Source organism: Sinocyclocheilus rhinocerous, unplaced genomic scaffold (assembly GCF_001515625.1).
Source record: "Sinocyclocheilus rhinocerous isolate Xijiao unplaced genomic scaffold, SAMN03320098_v1.1 scaffold314, whole genome shotgun sequence".
In the NCBI taxonomy this organism is placed as follows: Eukaryota; Metazoa; Chordata; class Actinopteri; order Cypriniformes; family Cyprinidae; genus Sinocyclocheilus; species Sinocyclocheilus rhinocerous.
This window is the reverse complement of record NW_015630021.1, coordinates 2,146,103-2,171,126: the sequence shown is the minus strand read 5'-3', so window position 1 is coordinate 2,171,126 and position 25,024 is coordinate 2,146,103. Positions and strand designations below refer to the sequence as shown.

Here is a 25,024-nt window from a genome sequence, read left to right as displayed (position 1 = left end):
GTTGAGCCACACTTGTTTGTGACACCAGTCTATCAAACACATCCCAAGGTCCAGATCGATCCGGTGTGGGTGTCTGCTTCTGTCCCTTTATCAAAGCTCTCTTACTGTACCAGACTAGAAGGGATTACGTCTAGAGACCATAGACTAGATAGAAAGGACCTCACCGACACCCCTCGCCTCTTCAGGGACACTTGGTGGGGGACAAAAAACTTGCTTTTGTTCCCTCTGACAAAAATTAATTACTATTTTAATAACAGAGCCAGACTTGCTGAAAATCGGCTTAGAGAAATGGTGATGTAATGATTGCTGGAGAGGAGTTTTGTAAGGGGCATTTGGGGGCTGCCTTGAGGGCCCTCCAAAATCTCTATTTGCCACATTGAAAAAGTGCACAAATCAAAGTGATCTGCGGGAAAACGAAACCCACACAGTAGGTTTGAGAAACCCGGGTTCATTGTACAAATTCCTGAGTGTCGTTGTGACATCTGCACGCAGTGTGTGCTTCCTTTATGTCTCGCATGGACTCGTGCACTTCAGATTGCACAGCTGAAAGAAATCAAGTGTGTGTTGAAATTTCACAAATGCAAATAAATTTTCAGTTTATCCCCATTTGAAACACTTCGGGTTCGCGCTGGCCCGCCAAGTCTGCCGAGAACAAGAGGGAAAGTGATAAGCTCGTTTTTGATGAGCAACATTTCAATTTGCATGTGAACACACACGAATGGTGTTCTCTCTCTCCCTCTTTTTCCCTCCCTCGCTCACTTGCTCTCTATTTTCTCTCCCACTCTCTCTCTTCCTGCCCCTTTCCCCTGACCGTGATTAATACATACATGTTGTACAAAGGGCTCCTTGTTAGCTTAATGGCAAGGCCTAAATGGAGACTTACATTTCCAGGATTATATCTGTATTCAATTGCAAATGATTTTTTGGGGGGACTTTTAATACCCGGCTCTCTTGTCTATGAATAATAGTATCATTTAAATGTAGCAGACACCTGGTGCAGGGAGTGGGGAGCTCAAGGCACCGAGTCTGGCTGGGCACTACTGCCAACTTCCCTCTTTCCCAGCCTTGCCTTATCCCCAACGACCAGCCTCCGATTTCACTCCCTTACCTTCAAATGCCATGCACTTGAAATTTTATTCTCCCTTTGGTAAAAAACGCAGGCTCTCCTGAAAGGGAGAGAGGGATGGAAAAAAAATGCTGAAGAGATTTAAGAGAGGGAGGAAAGAAATTCTTATCAATCTTTTCTTAGATTTGGGGAAAAGTCATCTGAAGGAGCCGTGTAACGTTTCAAGGGACCCTTCCAATTAAATACTTAAAAAAAGGCACAATAACAGAAGCCTCTCCTATACTCAATGGAGGCATTAATGCTCTTTTGTTGATTTATTGTACATTACCTTCTGAGGCTGAAGAGAAACAGGGGGTACTTTAGACGGGGGGCCATTTGTATGCGCCCCGCGTCCGTTCCGCGCACAATCCGGCCTGTATTGCGTTTTGCAAATTTATACCAGGATGTTGGTTTAGAGTGTTTCCCTGAAAAAAAAGGAACGTTTTTCAAGTAAGTGTCTGCTTTCATGAACACAAGTGACTGAAGCTTTCAAACAAAGCTTTGTTTCAAAACTCACAGATGTATGGCCGGAGCATGACTTTGTCCTCCAATGCTGAGATGTTGTTTTTTTTTTGTAGATTTTCTGTAGAACGCAGACAAAAGAAAAATACTGGTGAGCACAGATATTAGACTAAGCTTTCCTAGGGTTATATTTTTCACCCAAGAGGCTTGTTTATTATTTTTAAGAGTAGAAACAGGTGAACATTTTTTTCTTGTTCTCAGGGAAACAATTAAAATAACTATTGTTCCTCATTTGTGAGGCACTTCAGTTAAAAGAATTGATTAATAAATTAATAATAAATTAATACCATTTTTATATTAAGTGAACAGAAGCATTTACTACAAAATAATATTCAGGATCAGGGAATTTTATTCTGGCAAAAAATGTATGAAGCTGTGCATTAAACAACAGGCTAAACTGAAGCATAGCAGAAAACCTTGAAAACAGTATCCAAGTGCACCAATTTCATTTTGGAAAGACCTGCCAAATATCGTTTTATTAAAACGTTGGCTGCTATCAACACCCCGCATTCACATCGTTTCTTCCTCAAAAGTTTTGTCGGAGTCCGTTAGCTGCTATGCAAACAGCATGTGTTGGGACTTGGCTTGCCAACGTTTCTTTTGTTGTGTCTAGACTACAGGAAATGCAAAATTGCATTTGTTTACAACCGTTAGGAAGTCAAAGCCAAAGCAACGATTAAAGAGCTGCTCCCAGAAAGAAAAAAGGTTAGAACACATAGCGCAGATTTTCTTTAGAGGGAGAGAGAGCGAGCGAGAAAAAACACAGGAATATATGAAGAGGGTCTGCCTCATAAAAACATCTGTAAATCTTATCGCACTGAGCTTCATTGTTCTTATTCACTGTCCTGACACTTGCTCCTGAAGCTTGTAAGTGCTGCTGTTTTCAGATCTAATCTCGAATCAGTCATTCTCTCAGCTTTCTTAATGAGTCACATAAGGATGTGAGGGGAGGAAGTCGATCCCTAACCAGAAATTTCAGGTTACCACAGTAGTAGCCTTCACTTCAATTTTTTCTATTTTAAGAATGTTCTTCCACGATGTGCGGATTACGGCTTGTCATCTATACACCACCGCCTGCTTCCATGTGTTTGTTTAAGTTCCCTGACCATGCCTCACATATGGGACTTTAGGTTTTTCGCCCTTTGGGAAAATAACAGTGAATGACGCTGGCCTTGTTCTGTGTTAACGGCGCAGTGAGATATGTGTCTTCTCTGTGCCATGAGAATTAGTTGATATGACTGAGCTTCACAAATTCAATGTCGGACCAGACAGACGGCAAACACTACACTGTTGACTGACTGTGTCTACGTTCTTTACACTGTCTGGTTATTCTGCTTATTCACTTAAGTAACAGTTTTATTTTAATTGTCAAGGCTACCATTGAAAAAAACAGTGGCCACAAAAAGTATTCGGACTTGATGGAATCAGATACAAAATATCAAATCAAGTAGCAAGAAACGATGCCAGACATTTTCTCAGAACTAACTTCACTTTTCTATGCAAGTTCTGCAATGACTTTTAAATAACTGGTCTCAAGATCATTTTTAGTGGATGTATGAAGTCAGTTCCTCTCAAGTTCACAAAGGTGTCCTAGCAGAGTGTAGTTCAGCAAATTAACGACTTTAAAACAAACTCTTTTTTTTTCTGAAAAACCTTCATCGAAAAGTGTGCTTGCCCTTTTTTAAATTAATAAATGGCACTTGATATAATATTTTGTTGTAGTTCAAAGTCATTAGCACAGTTTAGGGATGGCTTACATTTTAAACACTTTAGGCCACTGCATATATAAAACAAATAATGATTATGATAACAATAAAAATAATAGTAACAACAACAATGATATTTATTTTTATTATTTTTAGTGATCATAATATTTATTATTATTATAAATGATTACAATTATTAAAAACCTATGATAAATAATATTACAACAATTGTTTTATAGATTTTCAAGAATTAATAATAGTAATGATATTAATAATCTTATATTATTATTATTATGCCATTTAAATAATAATATTTTATCATCACATTGTACATCCACAATGTAAACCAAGATTCTGAAGAGGACATGATCTGAACTGATCTTGTTCTTCTGCTTTGGAGTCTCTAGATCACCTCTACTGGACATAATGGACATTTTTAGACAGAATTAGTTCACATGCCTTTCAAATGAGTGATATGTATTTGGAAAAAGGATTTGAAATTTTCTGAGGTGAGGCCTATATTTATAAGCTATAGTCTCATTCAGCACATTCAGAGAAAGCTGTGCCTCCGCTTCTACACATAATGCTGCGCAGAGATAGTTTTAAAAGAGGAAAACAGGAAGTGCCCTGAGTGACCTATAACAACAGCTGATTTAAAGCTATTTTTAGCTACTTTTAAACAAAGCCGTGAGATCATAAACCATCAGATCTCAAAGTGAGATATATGTAAGATGTATTCCTTACATTGAAAGTATTCCAAAAATGCCCAAAGGGAGAACATCTTATAGGCCATACTGAGCAAATCTCAGGTTCTCTTCCATCAGGGACATGTACTGTATGGTGACTTCTCTGCGGTTTGCCTCAAGCGTCTGTTTAAGACACGGAGAGGAAATCACTATTTCGGAGAGTCTACACAGATGGAGCCCACTCTTCAGTCAACACTCACATAAAAATCGAGCAAAGACTTGTTTTTTCTTTTCATTTCAGTGTACACGCAGATGCTTATGGCGACATAGAGGTGCCACAGTTTGTTATGAACAAGCAAATGCACATGAAGTTTGGCTCATAGTGATAAAATATCATAGATGATTATTATTTTCCTATGTATACACACCAGCTCATAACAACAGATCTTAATTTATAACAGGAGAGTTGTTTACTAACCAGTTGTAGATCTCATTACACCAATCAGGCAGATCTTTTTCTTTTTTTTTCCCCAGATAAACTGTTCAGGTCAGTGTGACTTTTGTTATTCATTCTGCCATTAAATTAAAGTTAGACTTTGCCTTTCTGCTTCGGTTGCTTTTGGTTTACTGAACTTTTGTCTGTGGTTTTACAGCAGAATGCTGGGAGACTCACATAAGAGGTGACTCATAAACCAGGCACACACGTCCGCTAGTCACTCTCTGTTTACTTCTGACAGCTCTTTACAATCGTTAACTGTAAATGTCACAAGCATCTGTGATCGAAGGCCAGTGGCACGCAAGAGAATGTGCTATTAATTTGTTTTACTTTTTCAAGACACCAACAGTCAGGGCCTCAGGCACCTTTGCGCTAACCTTTAGTTTATGCATTTAGAGGACTATTCAATGGCAACAGGCTTAAGTCAAAGCCACTAGATGACGGATGATCATGCTAACCTGGTTTTGCATCTCTCTCAGCATGTTCAGGGAAACAGCTTCCTAATCGTTATCTTGTCCCCAGCCTCCAACTGAGAGAGTAATTTTGGACATGGAAGGTTAGATGTCCCCCCATATGCTCCTTTATTGAGCTGTCAGTGAGGTTTGACTTACAAATAGCAGTTTTGTCACAGTGTCTATTTAATTATAGAATGCATTCAAACTTCCCAAAAAAAAAAAAAACGGGGGGAAAAAAAGCATTTTACATAACCATATTTTTGATCAAATTTGTAATTTACACACTGTTAATTTTATTGTTGTTATAAACAATAATACATGGGTCATTGATACTAATTTTCATCTGGATCTAAGAAAATATTTAAAAATTCACAAACACATCAATATATTAATATGAATATACATCTTCTATGATTATCATTTCATCATTTAATGATTATTAAATGTAATTTTAAAAAAGTTTAGGTAATGCAAGATTTAATTGTAAAAGAAAAAGTCTCATTAAAAGTCTAAAAAAAAAAAAAAAAGTTATTTGTATTATTATTTAAATAAAAATGAGTGAAGCAATTTTGTTTCTAAAGTAATACATTTGAAAAATTTCTGTCTGCCAAATCAAAGTCAGTGTGGTGTAACCAACACGCAGGAAGCCATTTCGTTGTCATGTGACAAGAAAACAACAAACTAGTAAATTACATCCCAGAAAGGACTCCTCTAGACCCTAATAACTGTGTGTCAATGTACATATATATATACGTTTGTAAATATATATTAATTTTAAAAACATCATATATGTAAAACAATCACCTTGAAAATGTTTGATTTTATTTAGTTTTTTAGCAAAATTCTTGTGTATTCAAGTTATACTGTGAATATATATATTTTAATTACTTATTAGATGGTGGTTACATCATAATAATAATAATCAGTAAAAAAAAAAGTACATTTCTAATAACTTGCCACATGTATTTTGAAATAGATTTCTAGTTCAACTAGACACTCTATAACTTCATAAGACATATGCAGTGTTTCACTTTCCTAATATGTTCCCCTAAGGACCAACAGACTGCATTAATCACTGATCTACCGACCAATGCACAGATATTATATCTGTATAAAATATGTCCTGTAATTTCAATAGTATATTTCTAAATCCACAGACTCTCCATGTCTAACATTAGTTTTACCTTTGGATTAGATTACGCATCCTATGTCAGAACATACTTCCTGTGAAGCGTTCAGAGAATCTGAGTTGATGGAGATTAAACTCATTTGTTACATGCTTTTCCTCTATAGCATGCCAATAAATGCTAATAGCAGGGTCTGTTCTTTTTCAGGTCATAAATGTAAGTGAATTACTTTGCGCCTCAAGTCTTCCCTCTGCCATCTCAGACTGCACACACTCACAGCCAGTAATTAACTACTGTTTTTACTGGCTTTACTCTTGTTTTTGTTTGCTATTCCCTCGAGAACATAGAATACATAATATCCTGTTTGTGCCTAAAATTTGCTGTCTTTCATAAAAATAGTCTGATGTCATCATGACGACTCAAGTTAACAGAACTGAAACATCTTTGCACAGTTGTTTACAAAGCAAAAGCTTTGTGTACGTATTCAGCGAAGCGCTTCTGCAAAAGTGTTTGTAAATGACCGTAAGTACCGGGGTGAAATCACTACATGCGTTTGCATATCAAGGCACGCTGCAAAAAGCAGCGCAAACACTGATCTCCATACTGCTTTGTTGCGTACAGTAAAAGTGCAACAGTATTTTTTTTTGGACAGTCGGATACAAGAATGTACCACAGTACTGCCAAGGGACCTAAAATCGTTTATTTCGCCTTAGATGTATAAGGTCCAACTGGCCTCACAATAGACTCTGACTTACCCCTCATACATTGAGATTCAGTTTCTTTTCCCAGCTCAAGTCTCTCCCGCTAGTGTCAATCACAGCCTTTATTGGTGGAAGCGGACCTGACACCCCGGACCTCATGTGAAACCATGGCCGACAGGAGGCAATAAGCTGGAGAATAGCAGCCATCTCAAAGTAGTCCTCCATTTAGCAAGTGCTTTTTTTTGCTCTCTTTGCTCCAGTCCTGCATTAAAGATAGAGAAGAGAAATCAATAGAGGTTCACAGCATTAGATAAAAGTCGAAGACTTGAGAAGCAGCCGTGTTAGATGTGGTAAATTAAACCAATCAGAAATTTCCAGAGGCCCTCGGCACATAGAACAGTGCTATCTCACATCTGTCCATCTCACTGGCCCTTCTCTGCTTTGTTTGTTCTTCATGTAGTTTCGCCCTGACACTTCATTTGTTGATCTATCTGAGATGATGTGCTTTATACTCGGAGTCAAACCCTCTTCATCGTGTTTAGAGTAGGGAAAGATGTTTTTTAGCTGTGGGATATGTTCTTGGTTAAAAAGCTGCATTCAGGGCTAAAACGAAGAGAGAAATAGCATGGACCATGAAAAGATTCTAAACATGATTTTGTTTTAATTTAATGATAAATCTCAAGAAACACAAACTTGGAGAGAATTCTTTCTTTTTCCAGTGGTAAACAACTCTTGAATTGCACGCTTGAACTGAAACTGTTTTTCTGCACCAACAGAGACAATTATTTTAAATGAAAAGCTAAAATGTTCATCATACACATTTTTGTGACGCTATATAATCCACGATTACCAGGTGAGATGGTGATATAGAGAAGAAAAAGCTATATCTTTGATGATTAGTTCATTTAAATCTGCCTTGTCGCATTCTTATGAAAGCAGACGGGGAATGTGAAGAAAAACAGCACGAAAAATAAAACAAAAACACAATTAACAACCGCACAGGCAAAAATTCCCTGTAGGTATAAATATTAAGGGTTTCATATGCAGAATTTTAAATATTTTGTCCTTCTGGGCACTCTTCTTCGTCTGATCATTTTGAAAAACCTGTTCCTAATCCTACATGGCATGGATAACAGAAAAGCCGGGATAACAGCAGCCGTTTTAAAGACTTCCCTTGGGGGTGGATTTTGACAATTCCCACCACTTTGTAATTTTATTGATAATGAAGAGGATGGCGAGGAAGGGACTTTTGATTTTTGCCAGAAAAGCTAGTTAAGGACAATCAATAGTACATCATTGGGAGAGTTTTGTGATAAAAGCCCTCGGTTACCCTGGCAATCCATCACTTGGCCATACAGATAGGTCAAACGAAATTATATTGCGCTTATCTCTCTACACCAGAAGAGTAACAGAGACGCCGATCAATAGGCTTATATATTGTTCTACTTGTGTTGTAATGGAAATGATGTATCGCTGATTTAGAGCCCTTTGGCCGCTATACACCAGCGATACTGGTCAGATGTGAATGTTGTCTGATTCCATGAGAGCAGCTCAATATCATGAGAGACACATAACTGAAGATTACTGTGTTAGGTTTATATGGCACTACACCACAAATGACAAAATAAGTGCCATATCTTTTTTTTCCCCCCTTATGAAGTCAGTTTTGTAACAGATGCGAAGTTAAGCAAAAAGTAAACAGAAAAAAAGAGCAGGTTGAACAGGGGTCCATCGTTCTGTGATATCCTAGTGGTCGCCTAATGCAATAAGCTTACACAGAACAGCACTCCTGCACCTCTCCAGGACTTCTGCAAGGGTTTACACGCACATTTGCAGCAGAAAATCATCGAACGCCCGTTTCAGTTCAGCTTCTACACGAAGGCATCCACCTTGTGGGACTCTGGAATCCGCAGGAAAGGGCATAGTTTTGAATTGGATGAACTATGGAGGATGCGTCCTCGGCCTGAGTGAGGAGCAGACGGACCGACCGACAACAGAACGAACGGTGTTTGTTGCCAACATACTCCTTGACAGTGCGAATCATTCGACTGCGTTTTTGACGTTCCTAAATAATTTTCGGGATTTCGCGCGCGCGCGTTCTGTGCATGTTCCTCTCAGTAAAAACAGAACTGTTTTTTTTTTTCAATAATACAAAATTTAAAACGTGAAAAGTTTGCAAATACTTTTTCTGATATACTTGTGGTACGTAAATGTATAGCATGCCATAAATTATGGCAGTAGGCTACTTCTGTTTTGTCGACGTTTACCGTCCCATACAGATCCCAACGGAAAGCGTTCGAGCAGCCTTCTGTTGCTATGGTGACCTCCTCAGGCGAACGCGACTCTTTGGGAGTGTACTAACTTGTAATCTAACTTTTGTGGCTTTTGAAACATTGTTTGAAAGATTATCTACCTTTAAAAACCGTCAACATTTTATTTTGACTTCTTCTGGGGGTTTAAGCTTTAATTAGACTCACCGAACCCTTCAAATAACCAACTATTAACCGAAGCAACTGCTTTTACAATAGGTAGATAGATATTCGTCTGTCAGGACAAACTTTTCTTGCGTGGATATAAAAATGAAACAAAACTTATTTGATGGAAATCTATGCTTAAACTAGAATCAATACACGTCGAAAAAGCCTGTTTGAAAGGTGCTTGAATGTAGGTTACTGTCAATAATTTGAAATGAAGGCGTGTGAACCTGACAAGACTGGTTTTCCGTACTTACGGTGATGTTTAACAAACTACGGATGGACTTTACGCCATGTGAAGTGCCACCAGAGCTGTAGACGCACTTGTTTGCGTCCAGTTTGTGGTCCTACGTGAACAGAGAGCAAAAGGGGGGAAAGTGAGGAAGTGAAACAGGCTAATTACTCAGTCCATCCCTCATTTCCATATCCAGAGAGAGTGTCTACTGGCGCGTGGCCAATCCGTCATGCAGCGCAACGTAATACATGACCCTCTATCATTATAACGCCGACATGCGCAATCTGCACAACGGTAACAACATCTAATATCTCTTATTCACTGACCCCGGGACTGTACGGGACTGCATGCCTCCGATGTTTCTGCAGATCGGAGCGCCGACGCGAAGCGCAGAGACATGTCCCGAAGAAAGCAAGCGAAACCTCAGCATCTCAGATCGGACGAAGAAGGAGCACTGTCGGACAAAAGTCCGGATAACGGTATGTGATTTGAAATACGAGTCTCTCATCTGGCTCTTTAGACACAAGTTTCTTTTGTCAGAATTTCGCGATGTTTTGTTGTTCATTTCCAGTGGTGTTGAAAACACGCTATAGGATGCATGGCATAGAACGGACACTTTGAATATAGAAAGAACCTTAGAGTAAAAAGAACTTGATTTAGTAAGCATATGCGAGTTTATAGCATGCTGTGTTCAGTTCAATTAGACTAGATGGAACTCAAGACAAAGTTTTACACCCTTAAAAATAAAGCTTCTTCGATGGTTCTTACGTTCAAATAGAGAGCCATTTTAATTCTTTGGAGAGTTAAAAACCGTTAAAAGTAATGTTAGATTTCTTTGTTCTTTAAAGCACCGGTACATAGATGTTGTCTAAAGAATCAGAGAATAAAAAGTTATAAAATTTGAAGTTGTAAAATTCTTGGCTATTCGAACCTTTATTTTAAGAGTGCATCATAAAGCACGCGTAAAGTGCGTTTATATGAAACATACAAACATGTGCTTTTGGAAATTTTGTGTCAAACGTTCATTATGTGTTATTTGACAAAAATGCCGAACACCCTTTTTTCTAAATAATGCAGCAGTAATTTCTAGTGTCTTTAGTATTCTAGCTCTTTGCTAACAATTTCTGTTAAATTCATTAAAAGTAATTTAACATTTAGGGGAATACAATGTTCTCAGCTATTTAATTTCCTTAATTAGGAACTGTACACGTATAGGCCATATATTTATTAATTTTTGGGTTTCATAGAGAGTATAAAAAAAAAGATTTAGCTAACATGATTTAAAATGAATTATTAATTAGGCTATAATCAGTAACGGTAGATTAGAGATGTGTATCTATTCGTGCTTTTGATAAGACACCAAAATAAAAGATCTGCAAACCTACAAAAGTGTCCCATTGCAAGACCCAAACAAAACCTTCAACATTCGTCTGTTTGCGGGAGAATAATTCCTTTTGTCATGGTAATGAAGTTACTTACTTGTCTACATAAAAAATCCTCACATTTGGTTTGGCGTCGAAGTTGTGTCTTCATTTAAATCACGTTAAAGTATTTACTGCAACACAAAGATCGACCTTAAAGAAGAGAACCAGAGTATGGTTTGAAAACAGACAGTGAAAGACGTTTATTGTTCTTCAGATCAGTTTTAATCAGATGAATCCATTATAATCAGTCCTGATCTGTTAGAAGAGTAATTAAAGGATTCGAGTGAAAACCTGAAGCAACAATATTGATGTAGAAATAATTAATCATTTAAAAATATTGAACGTTTACAATAAAGTTTAAAATGTGGGTTCGTTTTTTGGTATTTTTTTTAAACAGTTAGTCAAATAAAATGTCTGCTTTAGTCAACAGGCCAGGCAAATAATTGCATAACAGCTTTTAAAAAAAAACCTTTAAACAAATTTCATTTTTTAGAAAATAAAACATCTGCTGAAGTATTCTTGAAATTTAGTAAAATTAATGTGCAATAAGTGCAGAAATTTTAGATCAAGCTCAAACACACTATTTTAATACATTTAAGAAAATATTATTAACAAACTAAAGTAACTTAGGGACCTACTAACACCATATGTAATTTATATCTGTTAAAAGACTAATTGGCATATTATTTTCTAATTGAATTAATGTTAAATTATGTTTATATTTTAAATTAATTAAAACATTTAAAAATAAATAATAATGATTTGACTTCACAGTTTTATTCTTATATGCAGTATATGTACTTAGCTGATTGTTTTCTCTTATTTCTGTCGACATCAACAAAATCATTTTGACTTTCGTGTTTTCCCTTGTACATCTTTCAGTTTGTCTTATGTCTTACAGACTTACGTTGTAACCATTGTCTGTCTCATGCCGAAATGATCCTAGCTACCAAAACCACGGTTACCAGCTGAGCACCCTAGGAATCTCCCAAGTTTTTTAATCTTTGTAGTGGCTCATGCAGCAGGGCTTTTTTTCTGATTTAAGAATTTGATATATCTATCTCATGAACACAATTTTGTCCGTCTTTTCACTGGGGATGCCAAAGGAATTTTTTGTGATTCCATTTGAACTAAATGCTAATATCTATATGGGCTAATTTGTGAACATTTTAAGATTTGCAGCATGGCCTTAAGTTAATTGGTCGCCTCACAAGATCAGTTTCAGTTAGCTCTCACCTTTCGGTGTTAAGAGTTTTCAGACCACCCACACAGTTACTGGAATTAGACGAGCAAATGACCCACATTGTAACTACTCTGAGGAAGGCTCACAAAAACTGAGAAGAAACACAATAACACCTGACCACAAAATAATTCCAGATATTCTGTCATCCTTTCTTCACTCATTTCTCTTTCTCACTGTCACTTTTTCTGAATTTTTTATCCAGCAATATTCTTAATCATAAACATATTCAGTGTGGCTACATCAAGGCGATAAAGGGAGTAATAAAGAAACATACAGTGAATACACCCATATAATCATCCATGGGATTTTCTATTACTATAAAATATGATGAAAAGATTTTTAAAAAAAAAAGGAAAGAAAAGGAAAGGAAAGGAAAAATGCACGCACACACACACACACACACACACACACACATTCACAAATACAAACAGTAAATATAGGAAGTAATGGCTTACTTTTTTTTCTGTTTGGACTCATACACTTTGTCATCTCACTAAACCTTTTAGGGTGAAAATCTATTTGTGTAATTTTCCTCTGAAAAATTGTGACAAGTGCATAAATTACCCAAACCCAACCCCTTAGTGCTCATCAGTGAGCAAATGACCTGTAACACAATTTTAAGTTGATGTAGCCTATAGGTCTTTTATATGTTGTCTAAATGCAAATATCAGAACAAAAAATCTCATCAAATACTGCTGTTTTATTTTATGACAAATATTCATTTTTGTGGCTTCGATGATTGTTACACTTCGATTTGAAATTATATTTTTTTAAGTTGTGCATTCTTGTTCAGTATTGACATGCTTCATGTTTATGTCATTATATAATTTTCTGATTCCATGAGAAAATGACACTGAACAGATTTGTTTAAAGATAAATACACTATAAAGGCTTTGACAAAGACTCAAAGAAAAGTGTTTTTTTTTATGATCAAATATGACATGATTTAAAACAATTTGAAGTTAGTTGTGCTTTTTACACATTTAAAGCTGAAACCATTTTGTCATGGTTGTACACCTTTAGCAAAAAGAGATAACTGTTTCACTCAACAATGTCAAGTGGAGAGGAATTAGTTCTTCAAATTCATCAGGAAATAAGAGTGTTTGATAGCAATGGAGAGTGCAGATTAGTCAATCAAAGACTCAGTTTGACCTCAACTGACAGTGCAGCTGTGAATTGTATAAAAACATTGGAAATCAATATCCCCTATAGAATTTCATTAAGCTCCCGTATATTCAATAGATAGGTCGCATAATTTGATGGATTGTGCAAGGAAAATTATCGTCTGAGTCTTTGGCGCATGAGCACAAAGAGGCTGGCTTTCAGTAATTGGTAAAGTGGTACAATTGATTTAGTTTATCTATATTGTTCACTCCTCCAAGAATAGCTGTGAAAAATCTATCATCTCAGAAATTTCTATTCACACGCTTTCTCTCTGTGTCTTTATTTGCCAGTACTTCTGTTGAGGGGAGGCGATGAGGAGGACAGCAGCACGGAGAGCCTCAGCGGAGGTGAAGAGACGCACATGTGCGAGAGGTGCTGTGCTGAATTCTTCAAGTGGTCCGAAATGCTGGAACACCAGCAGAAATGCACGGAAGACCCCCCTGTGCTGATAGTACGGGAGAATGAAGAGAAGGCCATTTCCCACGGATCACCAACAGAGTCCCTCTTGAGCGCCCACAGTGACTCAGCAGAAATGGGGGCTAGCGAGCTCAACCACGAGCTGGCTGAGAAAGTCGACGAGATGCCTGAGGAAACCCACATCATCGACCTGAATGAACAAATGGATATAAGTTTCCCCGAGCATAAAACATCAAACCTCAGTCCTCTACCACTTGACAATGAAAACACCACCTGTTCCCCTGCACCACCTATAACCAATCACTATGACATGCCTAGCACCAATGTGACCCTGGAGATTCTTCATAGCACCCGAGTGGCCGTTGCTCAGTTTTCCCAGAGCATTCACTGTGTGGGCTCTGCAGGCAAGCTGAACTCCGCTGCTATGCCCATGATTCTGGAGCAGTTGATGGCACTGCAGCAGCAGCAGTTTCAGCAATTACAGCTCATTGAGCAGATCCGCAGCCAGGTCGCTGTAATGAATAGGCAGCCTACGCAAGCCGCCCTTAATCCTGCCTCAAAATGCCTGCCCTCTGACTCTAACACTTACAATTTCCAGGGCATCGCACCACCCCCTGTACTTCCATTATCTGGGGTCATGCCCTCTGCAGTGAATGGGCAGGCTTCTGTATCCCAGGCATCTATGCTAGCGAGGCCACCATTGCTGTCTTCCCAGCCAAGCAGTGGACAAATCAGCTCTAGAGCATTGGAGAGTGCCACTGCTTCATTAACAAGTTCCAGCCCTCATCTCTTCAGCTGCAGCAGGGCTTCCCCGCTCTTGCCCACCTGTAGCGGATCGCACTCTAACGTTAGTAACACCCAGTCCATAAGCACTCCTAGCCCACTATCAGCTGGCCAGAGCAGCCTCCTTAGCCCTTCTGCCAACCTACCATTACTACCTCAAAGCCCTCCCAATGGAGTCATATTTCCCAATCCGCTGGCCAGTATTGCAGCCACTGCCAGTGCATTAGACCCACTTGCTGCTATGATGAAGTACCGTAAGAGCAAACTGCCCAGCGTCTCAATTTTTGACAGCAAGCCCAGTTCCGAGGACCCATTCTTTAAGCACAAGTGTAGGTTCTGCGCTAAAGTGTTCGGCAGTGACAGTGCCTTGCAGATCCACTTGCGCTCGCACACAGGTGAAAGGCCCTTCAAATGCAACATTTGTGGCAACCGTTTCTCTACAAAGGGAAACCTCAAAGTCCACTTCCAAAGGCACAAGGAGAAGTATCCTCATGTTCAGATGAACCCATACCCAGTCCCAGAATATCTTGACAATATCCCTACCAGTTCTGGGATTCCCTATGGGATGTCTTTTCCTGCGGAGAAGGCAGGACCTACTTGGTTAGACAGCAAGCCTATTCTTCCAACAGTGCCGTCCTCAGTGGGTCTGCAGTTGCCACCCACAGTACCAATTATTGAAAGCTTAAATGATTCATTTACAAGCACACCCTCTGAAAGATCTCCACATAGGCCATCGCCAGCCAGAGGTGAACTTGCACCATCGTCGCCCAATCCCACTGGCACTGAGACAGATATGTCCACCATTGTGGCCTCCCCTAAATCAAACAGAGAAGGAGAGATCACACATAGCTTCAATACAGAAGAAGTGCACCTGCCATCAAACAGTATGACTAGAAATGGTAACAACCCCAACAGCCTGCTTCCTCAGTCCATGTCTACAGAAAAACTTGTTAAGGTAAATGTAACCGAGTCCACTGATGCTCCTTCAGCTGATAATAAGTCATCCTCTCCTCCACTCATCTCGGATCAGTTCAAGGCCAAGTTCCCATTTGGTGGTCTCCAAGACTCTATGCAAACATCTGAGACATCGAAGCTCCAACAGCTTGTGGAAAACATCGACAAGAAGATGATGGAGCCCAATCAGTGTGTTATCTGCCACCGCGTGCTAAGCTGTCATAGCGCGCTGAAAATGCATTACCGCATCCATACAGGGGAGAGGCCATTTAAATGCAAGGTTTGTGGACGAGCATTCACCACAAAGGGTAATTTAAAGACACACTTTGGTGTACACCGTGCAAAACCTCCTCTTCGGATTCAGCATTCATGCCCGATCTGTCAGAAAAAGTTCACGAATGCCATTGTACTACAGCAGCACATACGCATGCACATGGGGGGGCAGATTCCAAACACTCCTCTGGCAGAAACTATCTATGAGAAAGATACAGATATGGAGAGCTTTGACAGCATGAGCACTTATGATGATGACTGTCTTGATGATATTTCATTTGAAGAAGAAGGGGATGTTGTGGAGAACAATGAAAACACCCTGAGCTCTTTTTCAGACAGTCCACCACCTATCTCATCTCTTCCAACCAGTCTATCAGAAACTCAAAATGTAGGGGGCGACTCATCTGTCAATTTTAGCCAATCAAATGGAAAAAAGATGGTCAGGTGCGGACCTATGGATAATGATCTTCATGCTCTGGGCTCTACCACCACTGGTGAGATGGAGAACCATAACATGAGAAGTAGTTTAATGCCACATTCGTCTAGTTTTATTCACATTTCACCCTATCCCAACAGTCAACCTGAGGGTCAACATGAGCACTCAGTCTCTCTGAACCTCTCCTCTAAAGTCCCAGAGGCAACAGCTATAGTAAAATCTGAAACAACAGATTGCCCTGCAGCAAATAAAGTCAACGAGGTGATTGTTAATCAAACAGGAATCCAGCCTATCAACTCTACAGTCAAGAAAGAAAACAATTTCAACATGCAGTGTTTCAGTAAGGAACACGGTAAGCTAAAACTGCTATATGATACCAGTAAAAACTGTACACAAAAAGGAAAAAAATGCTCATTGAACCTGATTAAATTGAGAAAAGCTTTCACACAGTTATTTTAGGTTTTTACAAGACTAGAACTTGTCCATTAAAACAAGTATTGTTTTGTTAAACCTAAATTGATGTCCTTGTGTCAGACTTGCATTGCGCATGTTAGTATACTAAATATAACATATTTTTTTTATTATATGATATGAATGAGATGAACAAGTAAGAAGGGACTAGTCTCAGTACTGGCGTTAGCAGTTATTCTCACTGAGCGAAGCAACACACACCGTAGTCATCATGTAGCACACAGCCTAAACACAAGCTCCACTCTTTAGAACAACCGTTACCACACAAAGACTACAACATAACATAACATCTTCTTAAATAACTGAACATTAAACACCAATAAGTATTTCCCTTTACTCAGAAACACATAAAATAACACTTAGTTTTAAAATGTACACTCCTAATGCAGTCATATGCTAAGCATGCAGGGAATTCGAAGTCCACTGTCAAGTTATGTCTACAAAAATGATTCATGTAGTCTCAATACAAAATCCAGTTTACAAATGTAAGTGATTTGAAAATAATGATTAAGTTTGAATGAATGTTCAAACAAAAATTCTTAGTAAACTGAATAAGCAGCAAAAATGTGTTTTGTGTAATTTTAATTACTTTAAAGGTGAAGTGTGTAATTTTTTCTATCTCCTATTCTAGCTAAATATGCAGAGACAACTGTAAGTAAGCCGTATTTAATTCACCTGAAATGTGTAAACACTGTGCACTGTGCAACACAATGCCTGTCACTGCAACATAGCTCAAATAATGATGTGAGTTTGGAACTGGACTGGTCTGTTTGTTCAAGTAATGGAGGACAGGGGAGTGTTTCTAGAATTTTTTTTTACAAAATATTAATCTATTTAAATTATTATTAATTATTAAAATGTGAAAAACAATTGCAATTTTGTTTCGCTTTGTGTGGCCAGAAATGACACACTTCACCTTTAACAACTAATACATAGCATTGTGGTATTTGTTTATTTAATTACACTGCTGATTTAATGCAAACATTTTTTTTTTATTATCAGAAAATGCTCAAAGGTCTACTGAACAGGATACTAAAAATTCGCCGACTGCGGTGAAACTGGAGATGAATGCTTGCAGTAGACCATACGTGCTAAAAGAGAGGCCTTTCCCTGCATTTGGCCTGCAGTCTCCCACCTCACGCTCTGAGGTGATGATACCGGGCGTCACCTCACTCACTGGACCACCCCCTCCCAGACGGACCCCTAAGCAACACAACTGCAGTGCATGTGGGAAGAACTTCTCTTCAGCCAGTGCCTTGCAGATCCACGAGCGCATACACACTGGCGAAAAACCCTTCGGCTGCTCTGTCTGCGGTCGAGCGTTCACAACCAAGGGTAATCTCAAGGTATGTGTGATCATTATTTTATTTTATTTAACAAATGAGTAACTTAAACAATGTATATGAGCTTTTAAAATGATGTTTCATTTTTTAATTAAACATTATTTGCTTACATTTATTTATTTTCATTTTCATAAAATGCTTACCATTGTTGAATTATGTGTTGTTCCCAGGGGTAAAATTGGGAAAATTAAAGATTAAAGAACAAGGGTTTTGGGAAGAGATGTTTGAATTACGGGTAGCCGCTTTTTGCAGGACACCCACTTACATGGTGATCTATCACGCTGTGAGACCAATTAGAGGCGTACTCTAAAAGCACATGCTGAAAAGACATTGTAACATCTTGTTCTAGAGATGCCAAATGTACAGAGATCTCCCACATGAGCTACTATTTTTTCTGTGAAAAAATACTCTGTGGTTTCCGGCTTTTGAGTGGTGCACATGTCTATGCAAAGCCTACAAAATCAATTAACAAACAATTAACAATTATATTGTAATTATATTGTAACAATTAACAATTATATCAATTGACAAGCTGTAAAATATAACAAGTTCAGATAGCCGTCTGTTATGCACACTAAAATGCTGATCAAAATCATTCTAGATGCTGGCAGTGTGCAAAGCTACATCTGTCTGCAGGATTTTTAAAATCAAATTTAAGACCTTTTTTAAGACCTGCAAAAAAATTAATTTAAAAAATAAAAATTAATACCATATGAGCAACAGTATGAGTAGGGATGCAAAGATTATAGATTTTGTTGGTACGATTATTGTCTGAGGAATAATCACGGTTTTACGATTATGACGATTATTATGCATTTATTAATTTCCCAACATTACTAATGTATAAAATCACATTAATACTCTTTAGATATTAAAGTGTTCTCTGATAAGCACGTCATTTTAAGCTGGTGCACCGCTAGTGTAACTTTGTTTTCATTTTGCGCAAGCTGCAACAGTTCCGTTCCGTGTAACAGAAACACTCGGTTTAGCGGAACCTTTACAATTAATTAACCGTGACGTTTTAAAGCGCGGTTAATCCCGAAACCGGTTAATCGCTGCATCCCTAAGTATGAGTAACATATTAAACTGTAAAAACAAAAACACAAAATATATCTAAAATGATAAACCTAACATTTCAGTCTTTAAACCATTTTTTAAGAAAAGAGATGAGTCAGAAGTATAAATTCTTATATTAATTTAAAATAGAGTTAAATGAGCTGATGGGGGGAAACAGCAGATAGACTTATTGAAAATCCTATTTGATTCTCTGCCAGTAGGAGGCGCTTTTGGAACATCAAACATACAGTATAATGGTTTCCTCAGTAACGGCTGTAAACAAAGCAGGGCTGTGCTCATGAACGCTACTTTATCAGATAGAGTTGAAATGCAATTGAAACTTTTCTGAAGGCACTCGGTTTCTTTCAGAGATACATATAAAAACACCCACGTCACATCATTGCTTGAATTAGTAAAAATGAGTAAAGTGTAGACTATAGCCTATAATGTGGAAAATGCACGAGGAAAGTCCTCTGATGAGTTACCAGAGTAAAGGCCCGTTCACACCAAGGACGATAACTATAAAGATAACGATAAAGATATAGTTCTAAAAATCGTTCTCAATATTAAAGAATAGCAGAGTCCACACCACAACTATAATGATAAAGACAAAGAGAAACGATATCGTTGGAATCACTTTCAGAACGATTTTTCTCCTGCTGATGAACGATAAAAAATTGACAGCCAATCAAAATCCATCCTGCTGTAACAAGCTCAAGAATTTAAAGCGGCAGACGTGTGTGCGCTTAGAATAAATATCTTTATCGTTATCGTTCGCTGGTGTGGACGCTAATATTGTTATCTTTATAGTTATCGTTCTTGGTGTGAACGGGGCTTAAGCCTAGTGGCAGGGCTCAGCCCCAGACGGCCCCGGCCCAATTTAACCCCTGGTTGTTCCCAACATATAAAAAGCTGTTGTCAGTGCCAGCCCGTAGGGTTGTGGAGCCCTAGGCAAGATAATGAAAATAGGCCCCACTAGTGTAAAAATTGTCATAGCAATTTAAACATATGACAAGTCTGTCTGTGATCATGGGCATCATTGCATTTATAAATCAAATACTAATACTAAAGCAATAAATATTATGTATAGCAGTCAGAACATCCTTTTTTTCCCCGGCTACATAAAGATACCGCTTGGATTCCATTTCTACTACAATTTCACTTTATTTGCCAGAAATTATAAAGAACACTAAGTTTGCTGTGCCTGTTTAAAGTTGTTTTTATATATCAATATGACTACTAATAATTCTGATTATAGTTATAACTAAATAAATCATTAAACAAAGTAATAATTATTGATAATGATTATTATTAATATAGTTTACAGAAAACTGCAGCAGGTTTATAATTGTTTAGAAATGTCTAAGGATTTATTATAAATGATTATGATTAAAAATCATTAACAGTAATTTCTTAATTATTGTCAGGAAATTTTATGCATCCACTGAGAGAGACAGAGAGAAAACTCCTCTACACTGGAGAAAAACTTAGAAGTATTATTTTTTCCTATTTTTACCCAAAATAAGGAGTAGTGAGTAGTGAATAGCTGAAGCTGTTTCATTCATACTGGTAGCCGGAGGGCGCCCTCGTGCAGTAAAACCATAAGTGAAAAAATCATAAAATGAAATACTCACAAAAATCACTTTGGAGGAAATCCCTAATATGGACAAAGGCATATGCTATCGCTGCAGTAGCAGAATAAAATGCAGATAGGACGTTTTAACTGATGAAGAATGAAGACAATAAACACACGATTGTGACTAAATTGTGTGTCTCTGTTCTTCAAGCCATCACGGGTATTTTTTTTATATGCATAATGTATATTTATAATGCAATGCTCATCGACATAGCCTTTATCACTGTATAGAATATTCTAAAATGATTTTGCCTCATTCTGTGATATGAAACCACGTCAGATCACAAAAGGAAGTTATTTCAAACACTCGACTGATGTTATGAAATGAATTTAGAGCAAAAACGTCATTAAATGTTTTTAAACGCACTGTACATCTGGTGCATCATCTGTATGTGTGTTGACCTAAAGGGGCGCTGCAGATCGATAAGTGTTGGACATTAAAGTACTGCAATAGGATAGGAAAGCATGCAGAGCTGTCCATTAGTATATAGCTCTCGCGGTACTTCGATGTCAAACACCGATCTGTCTGCACCGCGCCGCTTCAAGTCGAACACACCTTGAAATTTAATTAACAACCTCGCGACCGCGGGGCCCTCCCCTTAAGGTGGGGCCCCAGGCGTCCGCCTGTTGGACAGGCCGGCACTGGCTGTTGTGCATGTGTGGGCACGGGCTTGAGCCCGTCCTTAGTCAAGGCCCAGTCATGTTCCCCCTCTCTCCCTGTACTTTACTCTCAAATCTCCACCATCTTGTCAATCAAAGGAATAAATAAATAATATACGCATGGTGGTTGTCGCAACATAGGTCATTTTTGTAATATCTCAATGCTACAGACACACATATGCTGCAAAAGCTCAATGCTACAGACACACATATGCCGTGAATAGTGTAAAATGATTTGTTATTGATTTAATTTTCATCTCTGTTTGTCTATAGGTGCACATGGGCACCCATATGTGGAATAACACTCCTGCCCGTAGAGGTAGACGTCTGTCTGTGGAAAACCCAATTGCCCTTCTGGGCGGTGATGCCCTGAAATTCAGCGAAGCGTTTCAGAAGGATTTAGCAGCGCGGGCCATGAATGTGGACCAAAATTTCTGGAGCCGATATGCAGCAGCTATAACTAATGGCTTAGCAATGAGGAACAATGAAATATCCGTCATTCAGAGTGGAGGAGTCCCCCAGCTTCCTGCCATTACTGTGGCCACGGACAAGGCTAGCACTGGAAACAGCCCACCAATCACAGCCATGGAAAAAACAGGCTTAGAAAGGGGTGCTGGACAACACTTCTCCATGATGATTGATGACAAAAAAGACATTGGAATCAGTTAAAGTAAAGGTGACATATTCTTTCTCCTTGCATAAGGAACATTGAAATAAACGTGTCTTGATTTTTTAAAATCAGAATAAACTCTTTAGAATGTGCTTGATTCATGTGGGGAAAGATTCAGTTTATCTTATGCTATAATGGCACTTGTTTTTTTGTGTTTTTTTTTTTTATTGTTGAAACTGAGGCCACGCTTAGTTTTTCAATTATGTCCACTGACTGAAACCTTACACTTGATTCAAGGGCATTGCTTTGAAATGAAATTAATATTTTATGTTGTAAATATGTATTTTATTTTATTTGTTTTTGCCCTCTGATTCTGCTGTCAAACATTGCTCTATTCATGGGAAAGGGAACATGTTTGCATATATAATAGAAACTTTTCATTCCGACACTGTGGTCTTAATATAGCTACAGCTGAAAGTATGTAACTTAAATCCCCGAGCAAAAGATAAAGAAGACATTTCAGAGTCTTTGAAAAGAAATGTATTATTCTTTGACATCCCACTGCTTTGCTGCTATGCATTGGATGCAAATCGTTTATTTTCATGCAAATCAAGTACACCACCATGAAAGTTAGTGTTATTTTAGCTGTCATCAGCAATGAAACGTTCCATCTTATACCAGCCTGTGTTATTATATTATATTATTAATGCTAATTATGTGTTTTATGCTATTCTCTGCCTTATTTACTTTTACATGCAAAATTATTTAGTGGGCCAACATGAGACTATGAACTATAATATGATTGCTAATAAAGAACTTGCATTAAAAACACCTTTACACTTCAGTTTAAAGTATAGTTATCAATGAAGCCCTTTTGATGCATCTGAACGTGTTGCAGGACAATTCTATTTCACAATTTAGAGGTATGTTTTCCTATCAAGAACAAAATAAATAAATGTTTCCAGAAACATTAATGTACAAGGGAAAATAAAAAAGTTAAAACAATATGCTTGTCTGTAATGGTAGCTTATGTCTTATTTACTAAGCGTGTCATGTCAGGACATTTTAGTGTTTTTATTTTATTTTATTTTGTAGTGCTATTTTCCTTATATAATATATTGTTTAGTGTTGGGAAAAAAATGTAAAAAATTTGAACGAGCAGTTTTTTTTCATAAGATAAGTAATGGTGAAACAAGGGACGGGGTATTTGATGTGTCCTCTGCATAAAAAGGAGACACTATTTTTGTACTCAGATACATTATAACAAATAAAAAGTATTCCAGGTTTGCTTTTCTGTCTGCACATCAGTATTTTTACATGAAACAACTGAGGTGGTGTCTCAAACACACACTGACTGAACTGGATTCGTTTCTAAGATGCAATATTGCTGCAACCCTCAATAAATAAATCTCAAACAAAATATTTAGTTTGTGTCACCTTACTTGTAAATTGTAACAATGTGGAGAAAAGGCTTCACTCTATATCTCTATCTCTGTCTTTCGGTATGTGTCTGTGTTGTAACGTAAACTTGTGTCAGACATTGTTATAAATATATATACACTTAAATAATTATATTATTGTTATTTAAATGCAAAATATTGGCCTCATTTGGGAACAAAGCCTTCAAAGGACAGCAGGACAACACTGATAAGACGTCTAATGTTAAACCATCAACGATAGCCCATGAATTCAATTAAAATAAAATGATAGACGTTCAAAATAATTTTTCCAGATTACAGCAGATATTTCCCTCACTCTAGTCCGGACGTGACGACATTCATACGTAGCCGAGCAAAGATGGCAGACAGCATCCCTCTGAATCCTGTACGGAAGAATTCAAGAAAAACTGCGTATTATAATGCTGGTAGACCTGCCAGGTATGTAGACGGTAGGATATTAAACTTAAACACTGTTTTTAAACACAAGACTCTCATCTGAGTTGTTACAATAACGTATGTGTCGATATTGGGTTTGTTTATACCACGGTTCCGGAGTTCAGTGCTAACGGGCTAACGCTAGCGGCAGTGTCAGATTACAGTTGATAGCACGTGAGAGGATACAAGACTCCCAGAGAGATGCCTGTGGTGATTAAGACGTGATATAATCATGTGAGATGTTTGTCATTCCTGTTCCTACTCATGAAACATCTTAGGTACATTCACTGAAGCGTATTATGACACGCTCATGAGATACTCTGTAGCTGTGAGTACATTTGTGGAGCATCTCATGTAAAATCACATAGAATATGTATATAGAACATTCATGAAACATCACAAAGCACCTAAAACACAATTCACGTGCGTCAGGTACATTCATAGAATATGTCACGAGTTTTTGGTTTATCATTAGACCATCTTTGTTCCATCTGTAGCATATCTCGTACAGCATCTAATTCGCCTCAGGTAACGTTATTATACGCGTCACATGCCATGGTCTTCTGATTCTGAGCTTGACGAGATATCGCTGCAAACTGTTTTCTCACGGTTTATGCGAGGCAAATATGGCAAAGATATTCATTTAGGAACTATTGTCCATCTGGTTTTCATGAACCGCATAAACAGCCTAACAGCAGACAGGATCTGTATTTATGGCATCCAGCTCTTTGTCAAATACTGACAGTTAAGGACCACTTGTGGCATTGCTGCTTGAGAGTATAGACCAAAACCAAAGTGATTGCTTAATTTGATTTCATTGTTTGGGGTAATGCTATTGCACATAATCACTTTGTAAATCGTTTTGTGTTTTATTGAGGAGGAAAAAGAAGAGCAGAAGAACTGACCACAGTTAGGAGAGATTCATTGGACCACCAGCTATGTTTGGATCATACTTTGCTTATTCTGTTGTCTTTCTTGATTTATATGGGTGGTTAAGCAGATTTGGTGGTGATCTGATTTCTTTTATCATACAATTGAATATAAATATCAGTGGTGGGCCTGCGAGCTACGAATGTCTTGCATTGGCCCTGCTCGACTGTATAATTTTATGATTACAACGGTCAGCTAACTTAGTTGTCTTTATTTTGACGGTTTAACCAAAAAGTATTTTTT

General features: G+C 37.9%; 2 protein-coding genes across 2 annotated transcripts in view; both read left to right on the top strand.

The window, feature by feature from the left end:
* The first annotated feature begins 9,474 nt into the window (after positions 1–9,474).
* Positions 9,475–22,955, top strand: LOC107739555 (sal-like protein 3). The gene is made up of 4 exons (XM_016551707.1): positions 9,475–9,986; positions 13,629–16,553; positions 17,675–18,018; positions 21,641–22,955. The coding sequence occupies exons 1-4, from the start codon at positions 9,905–9,907 to the stop codon at positions 22,034–22,036; spliced, it is 3,747 nt and encodes a 1,248-aa protein (XP_016407193.1). The 5' UTR covers positions 9,475–9,904; the 3' UTR covers positions 22,037–22,955.
* Positions 22,956–23,774: 819 nt separating this feature from the next.
* The window catches only part of LOC107739605 (probable phospholipid-transporting ATPase IIB), a 42,468-nt gene continuing 41,218 nt past the window's right edge, over positions 23,775–25,024 (top strand). The window contains exon 1 of the mRNA XM_016551765.1: positions 23,775–23,854. Within this exon, the coding sequence (XP_016407251.1) occupies positions 23,775–23,854 (80 nt within the window). The remainder of the gene's footprint in view (positions 23,855–25,024) is intronic.